The sequence below is a fragment of the Dendropsophus ebraccatus genome, chromosome 2, assembly GCF_027789765.1.
Source record: "Dendropsophus ebraccatus isolate aDenEbr1 chromosome 2, aDenEbr1.pat, whole genome shotgun sequence".
NCBI lineage: Eukaryota > Metazoa > Chordata > Amphibia > Anura > Hylidae > Dendropsophus > Dendropsophus ebraccatus.
Genome location: NC_091455.1, coordinates 86,702,180 through 86,715,810, shown reverse-complemented (window position 1 = coordinate 86,715,810; position 13,631 = coordinate 86,702,180). Strand labels below are relative to the sequence as shown.

Here is a 13,631-nt window from a genome sequence, read left to right as displayed (position 1 = left end):
TCTCCCCCTCCCAATAAGCCCCCCTGTGTGCTCTCCCCCTCCCAATTAGCCTCCCTGTGCGCTCCCCCGCAAATCCCATTGAAAATGACAGGAAAACATACTGGGGAAAAAAATGTCAACTGATGAGAGCAACTTGTGATAACTGATGGCAACTGATGGTTTTTAATGAAAAGAAGGAAAGAAAAACTGATGACAACTGATGCATTTTTGGCATCAGTTGTGGTCAGTTTTTGTGGAAAAAAACGCAACTGATGCAAACTTATACTGTATATGTAAACCCAGCCTAAGTGTACTCACGGTATATACTGACAGCAGCTCACTGTGTACCTCATAGAGCTAAAATCACACTCCCCTCATCCAGGCTGTGCAGTCCTGCTGTTTTGTTTCAGTCCATAAAATGGCCGACATGGAGAAGCATGTGACCAGGCCCTGTCCCCTGTGTCCTCCATAGACATATACAGGCTCAGTGGTGGACACTAAGGGGCGGGGCCTGGTCATATGCTCCTCCATGTAAGCAATCTTATGGACCAAAACACCACAGAGCAGGGCAGCCCAGCCTGGAGGAGGGGAGTCTGATATTACCTCTATGAGGTACACAGGGAGCTGCTGTCAGTATATACAGTGAGTACACTTACTAATACTGTACACTGAGCAATTTTACTATAAAGTGGCCAACCCCTTTAAAAGGAACCAGTCAGCATCATATTATAGAGCTACTGTCCAGCTTGCGGCATGTACCAGCCACGGCTGCAGCAGTAGCATTAATAAGGAGAAAAAGTACTTTTATTCTGCCACGAGAGGCAGAGGCAGGGGCGGCAACTTTCCATCTCGGCGGGGAGCCACCCGTGACTCGTCACAGCTCTCTGCCCGTCAGTAACTCTATACTATGATTCTGGGAACCATTTAGGCACAATCGTGCTGATTGGTTCCCTTTAAGGCCAACACATCCCCAGGCCATTTGCTGGCCTGTTAAAGGGGTAGTGTGATTTTTAACATTTATTTACTAAATAACACACATTACAACTTTGTGAATGGCAAGTGAATGGCCCCCTTCCCCGTGTTCCCTCCCCCCCAGAAGTGTTGGTGCATCTTGGGTCGATGACGTCATCTTCGGGAGGCCGGCCAAACGGCTCCTGCCGTCCCTCATGCCAGCCCCCCTCTGCCGCGTCATGAGCTGCTCAGCCGCGAATGGCTGAGCACAGTTATGCTCAGCCAATCACGGCTGAGCAGCTAATGACGCGGCAGAGGGGGGCCGGCATGATGGATGGTTGGAGTAGTCCGGCCGGCCTCCCGAAGGTGACGTCGGGGCCATTCATTTAAATAACAAAGTTGTACAACTTTGTAATGTGTGTTATTTAGTGAATAAACGCCGCACTACCCCCTACCCCTACGCCACACTACCCCTTTAATCAGGCCTCGGCATCACCGATTTATTGTTTTATCACAGATTGCTTCAAGACCTTTTAAAAACAGCAAATACAAGACATAACAAACATTACAGCTGAGGTATAAGAAACGCCTGTGTGTCACACGAGCACATAAAACCACACTAACCACAACCCAATAAGTAAGTGTGATACTACTGCTCCAAAACACAAGGCAGCAGAAACAACATCTGTAGGGAGCTTTAGGGCTCCGTATTCATTCACATTAACAGGCTATGTTCCCTCTTATTTTTGGGAGGAAGAACAGCCTCACACTACTTTACAGCTTGAAGAATGCCCCAAGCTGATGACATTATGACACAACATGGTGTCACTATATAGTTACCTCCCAGTGAGGCACAGATGTGTGTCTTGCTGGGTTGTGGCATGGAATATACGTTTCACTGAAGTGAGAGTACTTAGGGCTAGGTGCTACCTACCTATGCTGTTATAGTTGTCTGTCCATGGTGTATGCTTTTCTGCTACCGTCCACTTACTGACCTGATCAGTACATTGGAGGAATATACCACCAGCTCATCCTTATGTACCTGTACCATCTGTGGCTGATATGCACATGGTATTGCATAGAATATGAGCAGCGCCCGTTGCCGGCACCTTTCCCTGTCAATCATCCCCGCCAATTGCGCTAACAGGGAGAGATCGGTGACTAGATACGGATGGGAAGCCACCCAGATCACTACCTGCCGTGCGAGTGGGGACTAAACTTCATTTTCTCAGGGATAAAGCTGCGTACGGGAGCTTTATACAGTGCTGCAGGGAACCAAATCAGCCCAATTGTAAACCACACCTGAACTGTAGACAGGAGTCATGTTGTCTCTGGGAGAAAGTGGCCATGTTTTTGTAGTGCTGGATAAACCCTTTTAAAAAGGTTATCCAGCGCTAGAAAAATATGGCCACTTTCTTCCAGAGACAGCACCATTCTTGTCTCCAGTTTGACTTAGTTCCATTGAAGTGAATGGAGCTTAACTGCAAACCACACCTGACCTGAAAACAAGAGTGGTGCTGTCTCTGTAAAAAAGTGGCCATGTTTCTGCAGTGCTGTAAAACCCCTTTAATTTTGTATACAGCGCTGGGGAATAAATATCACTGTCTGTTCTAAACAATTATCAGCTGACACAGCAAAGGCCCTTTTACATGGACCAAGAGCTGCACAAAAACCATATTGCATGTTAGTACTTCTAATGTTAGCCTAGGGGGTCACATGAAACAGCAAGTATATATCTGCCTGCAATCTATAATAAAAAAAAAATATATATTTTCCAGCATTTTAAGATCTAGAAAGATATTTCGTGTGACAACAGGTAACAGTAATAACAAGCAATATTGTACCATATCTTATTTGTATTTTTTTTTTTAGAAAAGTAGTGGAGTGCAAGCGCTATTGTTCTATATTCCTTGGCAGACATAACATTAGGTCTGTGAACACAGCATACTCCACACTGCTTTTCCTTACAGTAATTTACCCCAAGGCTAATTTCCCAGGTTCATAAATGACTTACAAAACTTATGTTTATACATGGAAATTATACATGGCCTCCTTTGAAACCTTTGAATTTTTATTGCGGATATGTTCACAACATTCAAATTTTTGGCAAGAGTTGGGTGCCAGAATTCTCCAACATTTTGCCCATAATGTGAGCGAAGGGAATCTTATAACCCAGTCACATACTCATGAGAAAAGGCCACAAGGAGTAATGAATGTGCTGCAGATTCATATGTTCATGCCCTGGATTCTACATAGATAACACCCCTCACGACTTATAAGGAAGCTGTCCCTGTTTCACGCAGCCCTGTTTCATTGTTTGGTCAGCACAAAACCAGGGAAAGGTTCCCTTTACAAAATGAAGATCCTATTTGCTGCTGTTGACAACCACTACACTTTTTCTTATACTCGTCTTCACTGGTCTTATACGAGCAATAATCTCATTAGCTGATCGTGTCTTTTGGTCCTGATCTAAAAACATCGGCCTCCGGGCGCACATCACTATGTGTAACAACGATACACAGCCAACAGCTGATGAATCTGTAAAAAATAAAACTAAATAAACATACACACCTCTCCACGCTCCTTGATCTCCTGCTAGCTGCGGCCTGCTCCCTGCAGTGTCTGAAGCCAATCACTGGCCACGGTGCTGTCCTGCTGATTGGCTGAGCGGCCTGTCACTTCAGACACCACAGGACATCAGGGAGCGAGGAGAGGTATATATAACTTTATTATTTTACACTTATAAGGCAAAGACTGCAGGAACATTGCTAACAATGTCCGTTCTGCATGATTATAGGGCTGTATATGGACTAAGTGAGCGCTAATCTAGCAGATCAGTACTTATTTACATCACGATTATTGTTCGAATTTTCACAATAACCATGGCATTTGAACAATAATTGGTACGTGTAAACATGTTCTCAAATAGTCGTTGGTCGTTTGCTAAAAATTCGCAGATCGCTTTGTGTAAACAGTCTTTCACTGATTCATCCTATGTGTGAGATGGGCTTAGGCGATCTTATAAACGATCGCAATAACGAATTTTCTAACTATTTATTCGTCTAAATTCTGATAGTTATAAAAACGAAATAGTTGCTTCAAAATTGGGCGAATTAATGCTTTCTGTAAACGGACCATTAGTCCAAGCAATGGTGGTTTTTCCATCCCCTTCTCACCTGACACTGCTACTGCCATCAGAGTTAAAGCAAAGGAAAAGCTGCTTGTAGTCAGCCAAATTTCACTTCCCTTTTCCCACACAGACGTGGGCCACAATCACACGGCAGTATTTCAATCAATATGTTATTTGCCAAGCATGGAACTATAAAGAACTAAGACACGATTTGCTCCCTCTAGGGGAGATAAATAAAAACTGTTCAAGGGTGCGGAAGTGTGATACTGTATACTCACAGAATCACTGTCGACCTCGCCCGCCATCTTGGGACAATGACGTCATATCCAGGAGGATGGCCGGACCGCTCCAGCCCTCCTCATGCTGGCCCCCCCTCATCAGCTGCTCAGCCGCGATTGGCTGAGCATAACAGAAGACGTCTTACAATATCACAGTTCCGGTTCAACGTTCAGGGGGTGGAAACATGGGGAAGGGGGCCATTCACATAAATAACACACATTACAATGTAGTATATCTTTGGAATGTGTGTTATTTAGTGAATAAATGTTTTATACCGCACTACCCCACATAAGCCCTTATTTTTTGCGAAACCAATTGTACTTTGCAATGACAGGCATTATATTTCCATAAAATATGCTGCGAAACCGGAAAAAAAATCATTTGCACTGTCAAATGAAAAAAAAAAACGGAATTTGTTTGGATTTCGCAGAGTTTTGCATTTACGCCGTTCACCCTGGGGTAAAACTGACTTGTTATGTTCCTTGCATGTTCCTCAAGTCATTACTATAACAACGATATGTAACATGTATAACTTTTCTTTTATCTGATGGCTTTTAAAAAAATTCAAACCATTGTTAACAAATATATGTTCCTTAAAATTGCTCTATTATTATGCAAATAGCGCTTTTATGCTTTGGTCTATGGGGCTGTGTGAATTGTCATGTGCCATGATCTTTACTTTCAATCGGTACCTTGTTGGCGCATATGCGACTTTTTGATCACTTTTTATTACATTTTTTCTGGATTTGATGCGACCAAAAATGCGCAATTTTGCACTATGGATTTTTTTGCGCTTACACCGTTTACCGTGCAAGATCAGGAATGTGATAATTTAATAGTTCGGGAGATTTCGTGCACGGCGATAAAGATGTTTGTTTATTTATTTATATTTATAAAATGGGAAAAGGGGGGTGATTTGGACTTTTATTAGGGGAGGTGATTTTTTTATAAATAAAAACACTTTTTTAAATTAACTAGAAGTCCCCCTGGGGGACTTGTATATACAGTACACAGCACTGATCTCTCATAGAGATCAATGCTGTGTATATACACGGCAAAGATCCATCAGATCTGTGATACATTGCACTGGCCTGCTGCAGGCCAAAGTAATGTATTGCCGAGCCGGGATCAGCGTCATTGCGACGCTGAGGCCCGGCACGGGCAGAAGAACTAATCTCCCCCCACTAGACACCAGGGACGTGAGGTCTGAAGCATTTCAATGCAGCTGTCAGGTTTGACAGCTGCATTGAAGTGCTTAATAAGCCGGCGCGGCAACGGGACCCGTGTTGGCTAATAGAGGCACTGCCCGGCTGCACATATCAGCCGGGAGCGGTGCAGTTCAGAGCGGGGTCCTGGCGAGACTCCTCTCTGAACTCCCCCCGCGGCACCATGACGTACCCGGTACGTCGTGGGTCGCTAAGGGGTTAATGCTGTGTTCATTCATTTAGTCAAATCTGCTGCGATATGGTAAGTGTGAAGCTACCCTTAGGGTGCATTCACACACACTGGATCCGCAGCAGATTTGATGGTGCAGATTTGATGCTGTGTTCAGTTATTTAGATCAAATCTACTGCGGATCTCTGCGATACGGTGTGTGTGTGTGTGAAGCTACCCTGACATCCCACTGCGAGTATGTCAAACTCAGCTCCATTAACCCAGAGCATGGAGCAGGTAATGTATGTTCCCATAGGCCGCAGGGGCTTCCCGTTCAGCCAATCAGTGGCTGCTGCTGCAGGACAGCGCACTGATTGGCTGAGCAGGACACCAGGGAGTCAGAGAAGTAGGCAGGAGTGTGGACAGGTAATGTACTAGCCCGGCAGCGGTGGGTTAAGTTACCAGGACATGACGATATGGAGCCAGGAACCCCTGATATGATAGGTGACCCAGCTGCAAAATCTGTGCTGCTGTTGCCGGAGCCTAATCAGCACAAATGCTGATTGGTTTCCTTTAAGGGGGCATTCACACGTCCGCAAAGGAATGTAATGGATTCGTTTCTTGCCTGGCATGACTTGTCAATATCATGCCGGCAGTGGGAAAACTCTTTGAATGGCCGTGGCTCTGTCTCTACAGCACTGCAGTGATTCACAGAGTTCCCCTGCTGCCGGCATGATATTCACACATCATGCCGGGCGAGGAGAGAATCCATTACATTTCTTTCCCGTCCATAAGGTCCGCTGATTTGCGGACATGTGAATGTAGCCTAAGGATTTTCCTGGTCCTTGGTTCATCTGCTTTGTAAGGGTATGTTCACACTACGGAAAAGGCACTGAATTTCAAGCGGAGTTCCTGCATAGGATTCCGCCTAAAATTCTGCCTGTCCCATTGCTTCAATAGGATTCACGACGTGCGATTCGCCATCCACCCAAATAATTGACACGTCAATTCTTTGGGCAGATGGCGGATCATGCATGAGAAAACCTATTGAATCAGTGGGACAGGCAGAACCTCGCGTGGCATGGCGTGAACTCCGTTTGAAATCCTTAGTGTGAACAAACTCTAAGAAATCAGTTTACACTAGTGATGTGATTGGTGTAGCGTAGTCTGTTGTAAAATGGCGCACGTAGGCACACAGTCACATGAAGAACCAACAGGCAAGCAGGCACATAAAGCTAGCGGGATAAGCAACTAACACCCTAGTGTGTAGAGTGTGAGAATCTAAGCAATTTATGTCTGGACAGTTTCATGAAAAATCGGCAGGAAATAACAGTACCAGCAAGGTAGATGTGAATGGTAAAATCTCATTTTCGTACAGCTGAAAATTTTCAGACCAAGTATGAATAAACAAACCTGAAGAATAAATCTGCAGCACCGTTCACTAAACACAAGTAGCAATTACTGTGTGAATGAGAACAAATAAATTTCCATTTACTGAGGTGAACGCTGCACCCACAGAAAGAGACTCCCATGGAGATTGTGTCAGACGCCATCGCATAGCACCTCCATAATTCTTCATGGATCTATTCTGCTGCAAACCCCTAAGAAAGGGAAAACTGAGGGCTGACAATCCCCCAAACAATATATATATATATATATATATATATATATATATATATATATATATATATACACACACATTCATAGCCAATGTAGCCTTTTGTACACTTCCTGACAAGATCATCATGTATAATAAGTATTCCTACGCTCTCTATATACCTCAGGTCCCTGTGTGCAGGTAGCACTCTGCCTCCCACAGGTGAGCTGCCCAGCTGTCCCGTATACAGGATCAGCCCTTGCACGGGCTGTATGGCCATGAGGGGCCAGGTATGTATGATAGAAGAAGCATGTCACTACCTTCAGCCAGCACATCGTCCGTCTCGTCCCCCCGCTGCTGGCCGCTCTCCTCCTCTGTAGACATGCTTGCTGTGACGCTGCTTGGTCTCGGGCTGCGCTCCGTGGCTCCCGGCTCCTCCTGACTACGCGTGCACATGTGATAACGCGCTCCCCGCCATACACCCAGGCTCCTCTCCCGGGATGGAAGGATATGGGCACAGCGCTCTGCTCACAGGAAGTTGTAAGTTGGCATGGAAACAGAGGGTGAGGAGTTGTGCTGTGCCAGCACTGTGTAGGATGCGCTCTCATACATTAGATAAGGGATGCGGTTCTATATACAGACACACCCAGGAAGTGAAGAGGAACCGCAGAGAGAAAATACTTATAGTGCTGCACGGACACTGCTGGAAATACATCTGAATAGTGTGAAGAGAAAGTGCGGTTACTGAGCAGCCAATCAGAGCAAGGCTTATAGTCTCCTAAGCACGTCCCTGAGACGAGAGCTGGGATCTGATTGGTTGCTATGATGTGGCAGGAGCTAATAGTGCTCACTAGTAGTAGTAGTATATGGCCATTATGCATACAGCAGTATTGTTTGGTGTGTTGTCAGAAAGTATAATATACATGGCATTGCAAGCTCCATTTATTATCCTTTTCTTTAAAGGGGCACTCCGGCAATGAAGACTCTTAATGTATTGCTGTCCTTGTGTACAACATAAACATCCTATTCTTACCAAACCACACTCCCCCCCATGTCCTCCTGTAGTGATAGCGTTCAGTCAGTCACCAAGATGGCACAGCACCTTGGTCAGTGATTGGCTGAGCAGGCTATCAGTGCCCAGGCTAGTCCGTCTCGGAAGTGTCGGTGTGATCATTCAGTGGGAGACCTGGAGACACCACAGGGGGAGCGTGGTGAGGAGGGCCGCAATATATCAAAGTTTTTTCATAGCATACCTCTCAAGTGTCCCTATTTTGAAGGGACAATCCCTACATTTGAGCCAAGTCCCTCTTTGCTCTTTACATGTCCCTCTTTTGGATCTAGGAATTAGATTTGCATTAATAATTTTTCTGTTACTTATTTAATGTATAATAGACTCAAACCTGCACATTATTCTATCATTTGGTCCAAGTTGGATCCTAAAAAATGTTATATTCCGAAGAATCATGTGACATTATGGCCCCTTTCACACATCATATCACACATGCAGTTCATATGGCCCCATAAACACATCTCTAGGTGTAACAGATCCATTTTGGAGCCATAATCCATGCAACAAAAAATTATGAAGCCATTGTGCGTGTCACCTATATGACGTTGGGTCCCGGCAAATGCAGACAGTTACTGACACAAATTCCCAATCCTGTCCGCAGTTGCAGGTCCGTTATTACAGACAGGGTTACTGATGTGTGAATGGGACCCAAGGATGCAGCCACACATACAAGATCTGCTGCAGATTTTCAGATATCAATGTAAGGGCCCTTTTACACAAAAAGATTATCTGCCAAAGATTTGAAGCCAAAACCAGGAACAGACTATAAACTGAGATCAGGTCATACAGGAAAGCCTGAGATTTCTCCTCTTTTCAAATCCAGCCCTGGCCTTGGCTTCAAATCTTTGGCAGATAATCTGTCAGATAATCTTTCTGTGTAAAAGGGCCCTAACTAAATGCATCAATCTGCAGCAGATCCTGTATTTGTGACTGCATCCTTGATTTAAAAAGTATACAAATGTCTGTAAAAGTTTCCTAGACTAAACCACAAGTGTCCCTCTTTCGCTGTCCAAAACGTTGGGAGTTATGTTTAAAGGAGAACTCAGTTGAAAAGTAAAAATCCAATGGAAGGGGTGAGAACATAATAAACAAGTCATACCTATGCCCTCGCAGCACAGAATTACCACTTATGGCCTCCTGTAGCTTTCAGTAATTTTGACCTGGCTCAAAGATGCCCTCTTAGCCAGCCAGTAACTAAGGGTGCATTTATCTGACAGATTTTTGAAGCCAAAGCCAGGAACAGACTATAAACAGACAACAGGTCATAAAGGAAAGACTGAGATTTCTCCTCTTCTCAAATCCATTCCTGGCTTTGGCTTCAATAATCTGTCAGATAAATCTCTCTTAGGGCCCATTCACACTGAGCAAAATCGGCGGAATTCCGTAGCAGAGCTTTCTGCTCAAACAGTGTGTCGATGGGACTATGTCAATTCTTTGAGCGGAGAGCCGCGAGCCCTCCCATAGACACACTGTTTGACACTGAGGCAGCTTTGGCTCTTCTCCTGGCTTTGGCTTCAAATCTTTGGCAGATAATCTGTCAGATAATCCTTCTGTGTAAATGGACCCTTATGCTGCGTTTACACGGAACGATTATCGTTCGAATTTTCACAATACCGATCGCATTTGAGCGATAATTGTTCCGTGTAAACACAGCTAACGATCAAGCAATGAGCGAAAAATCGTTCATTTTGATCTTTCAACATGTTCTCAAATCGTTCGCTAAAAATTTGCAGATCGCTTCGTGTAAACAGTCTTTCAAAGATTCACCCCATGTAAAAGATGGGCTTAAGCGATCTTAAAAACGATCGCATTAACGATTTTTCTTACGAATTTTCTTACGATCTTTCTAACGATTTATTCGGCTAAACGCTGATCGTTGTAAAAACCAAATCGTTGCTTCAAAATCATTAAACGATCGATCGGGCAAATTATCGCTCTGTGTAAACGTAGCATCAGTTAGTAGGCTTTCCAGCATCAGGATCCGTTTACATTGAGTAAAACAGGCAGATTTCTGTGCAGAGCCGTTGCCGCAGACTCCGCTTAGAATCTCGCCTGCTTCATCGTGCGCCTTTGAGCAGAGGGAGAAGGAGGCGCGAGGCATCATATTGACACACTGAGGATTCCAAATGGAGTCCACAGCAAGGTTGAAAGCAGAATTCTGTCTTTTTTACTTAGTGTGAACAGACCCTCATGTCGAATAAAAGCATTTTTAGGGTACAAACACACACAGTGTATACGCAGCAGATACGCAGCAGATTTGATGCTGTGTTCAGTTATTTAGATCTAATCTGCTGCGCATTTGCTGCGTATTGCAGCAGTAAATACGCAGCGTATATGCCGTGTGTGTTTGTACCCTAAATGTCCTGGAAACAGATGTCTTGGAAAGGTAACATGTGTCTCCTTGACCTAACAGCATATAGCAGTGTCAGCAATTTGGAATGTGAACTATATCCTATCCATTTTATGCATCTACCCTGGCTAGCCCAGCCACCAGGTCTGAATGTAAATGAATGTATGCATTTGAGCGATAATTGTTCTGTGTAAACGCAGCAAACGATCAAGCGATGAGCGAAAAATCGTTCATTTTGATCTTTCAACATGTTCTCAAATCGTCGTTCATCGTTCGCTAAAAATTCGCAGATCGTTTCGTGTAAACAGTCTTTCAAACATTCACCCTATGTAAAAGATAGGGTTAAGCGATCTTAAAAACTATCGCATTAACGATTTTTCTTACGAATTTTCTTTCGATTTATTCGTCTAAACGCTGATCATTCTAAAAACCAAATTGTTGCTTCAAAATCGTTAAACGATCAATTGGGTAAACGTAGCATAATGCTGGGTTTACACGGAACGATTATCGGGCGAATTTTCGCGATAACTATCGCATTAAGGGATAATTATTCCGTGTAAACACAGCAAACGATCAAGCGATGAGCGAAAAATCGTTCATTTTGATCTTTCAACATGTTCTTAAATCATCGTTTTTCGTTCGCTAAAAATTCGCAGATCGCTTCGTGTAAACAGCCTTTCAACGATTTACCCTATGTAAAAGATAGGCTTAAGTGATCTTAAAAACGATCGCAATAACGATTCTTCTTACGAACATTCTAACGATTTTTCTAACGATTTATTCGTCTAAATGCTGATCGTTATAACAGCCAAATCGTTGCTTCAAAATCGTTAAACGATCGATTGGGCGAATTATCGCTTCGTGTAAACCCAGCATAAGGGTCCATTTACACAGAAAGATTATTTGACAGATTATCTGCCAAAGATTTGAAGCCAAAACCAGGAATGGATTTGACAACGCGAGAAATCTCAGGCTTTCCATTAGCACCTGATCTCTGTTTATAGTCTGTTTCTGGCTTTGGCTTCAAATCTTGTAAATGTGTAAATGGACCCTAATGCTACGTTTACACGGAACGATTATCGGGCGAATTTTCGCGATAACAATCGAATTTGAACGATAATCGTACATGTAAATGCGGCGAACAATCGATAAATAGTTCATTTTGATCTTTTAACATGTTCTTAAATCGTCGTTTGCAAAAAATTCGCCGATCGTTCCGTGTAAACAGTCGTCGCGCGAAAGTCTGGCCGCCCGCAGCCCGGCCCCCGCTCATCCGCCACCCCCGCCTCTCCGATCGCCCCCGCCGCCCCGGCCACGAGCATACGTTACCTGTCCCCAGCTCCCCTCTTTAGTGCATTGATTGAAATTCCCGGCTCACCTCTTCAGCCAAACTGCTCCTCTTCAGCCAATCAATGCACGGCAGCACTGATTGGCTGAAGAGGAGCAGTTTGAAATTCCCGGCTCACCTCTTCAGCCAATCAATGCACGGCAGCACTGATTGGCTGAAGAGGGGAGCCGGGAATTTCAAACGGCTCCTCTTCAGCCAATCAGTGCTGAAGAGGAGCACCGATTGGCTGAAGAGGAGCCGTTTGAAATTACCGGCTCACCTCTTCAGCCAATCAATGCACTGAAAAGGGGAGCCGGGAGCCGATCGGAGCAGCAGCGGCGGCGGGGCGTTCGGATCGGCGGCGGCGTGGGGCCGGGCTGCGGATGAGCGGTGGGCCGGGCTGCGGGCGGGCCGGGCTGCGGGCGCGCGATCGCAAAACTATTTTTCTGTACGATATATCGTACCGTCTAAACGCTGATCGTTATGAAAAAAAAATCATTACTCCGACATCGTTAATCGTACGATCGGGCCAATTATAGTTTCGTGTAAACGTAGCATTAGGCATTCTTGAGAGCAAAGTAAGGAGTAGATTCCCATGCTTCTGCCAAGGAGTTAGCATTTGTATTTAAAGAGTAAAAGAAAATTGACATAAATTTTTTTTGTGATTTATATATACCCTCATACATTTCAGCTGTATGATGTGCAAAAATGAGTCCTACCCTATTAATAAAAAAAAAAGTACTTGGTGTTCCACTTGTGCAACCCCTATAAGAGGCAGTCCCACCCTTCCTGTTTGCCTAAGAAGGTTTCTTTGTGGTTCTGTGAAGGTGTTTCTCCCTCTGTGCTTCCGTGTTTCTAGTTTACTGTGTTTGATCTGTCTTTTCCTCTGACTTTGTTTCTGACTGTCCCTTGTTTACTGTATTGTCTTTTTTTTTTGCTTGCCCCAGACTGCTGACCCAGAATTTGTGCTCCCTACCCCTTTCCACCTGTACCTGGCTTCATTACTTTGCTGCCTGCATGGTGCCTTCTGGTTCACTATCCCAACTGCTATCCACACTTGGACCATTTTTTTGGAAGTGACCTGGTAACCTCTAGCAGTTATGTTGAGCTTCTACATCCAGAAGTGAGATAAAAGGTCCTCATCCAGAAGTGAGATAAAAGGTCCTCATATTTTGCTCTTGATTTTGGCCCAAAGTCAAATCAAATCAGCAAATACGCAGCAAATACGCAGCAGATTAGATCTAAATAACTAAACACAGCATCAAATCTGCTGCGTATTTGCTGCATATCTGCTGCGTATACAGTGTGTGTGTTTGTACCCTTATGGTACAAACACACACACCGCATACGCAGCGTATTTTCTGCTGCGATACGCAGCAGATTAGCTCTAAATAACTGAACACAGCATCAGATCCGCACCATCAAATCTGCTGCAGATCTGCTGCGTATACGGTGTGTGTGTTTGTACCCTTACAGAAAATAAACGTTCCTTAGGGTATATTCACACGGGCGGGCTCGCAGCGAGATTCTCGCTGCGAGCCCGGCAGGTCCTGTCAGTTCCCATAAACTACATAC

General features: G+C 44.5%; 1 protein-coding gene and 1 long non-coding RNA gene across 7 annotated transcripts in view; one reads left to right on the top strand and one right to left on the bottom strand.

The window, feature by feature from the left end:
• The window catches only part of RIPOR2 (RHO family interacting cell polarization regulator 2), a 161,048-nt gene that overhangs the window by 105,390 nt on the left and 42,027 nt on the right, over nucleotides 1-13,631 (bottom strand). For 4 of the 6 annotated variants that reach the window (XM_069957920.1, XM_069957914.1, XM_069957915.1 and 1 more), the window contains exon 1: nucleotides 7,631-8,043. The exons of 1 other annotated variant lie outside the window; for it this stretch is intronic. In XM_069957920.1, the coding sequence (XP_069814021.1) occupies nucleotides 7,631-7,766 (136 nt within the window). In that variant the 5' untranslated portion in view covers nucleotides 7,767-8,043. One more of the 6 variants, XM_069957917.1, reaches the window with a different exon arrangement.
• The window catches only part of LOC138783334 (uncharacterized), a 68,141-nt gene continuing 62,149 nt past the window's right edge, over nucleotides 7,640-13,631 (top strand). The window contains exon 1 of the long non-coding RNA XR_011361663.1: nucleotides 7,640-7,850. This is a non-coding gene — a long non-coding RNA (uncharacterized lncRNA). The remainder of the gene's footprint in view (nucleotides 7,851-13,631) is intronic.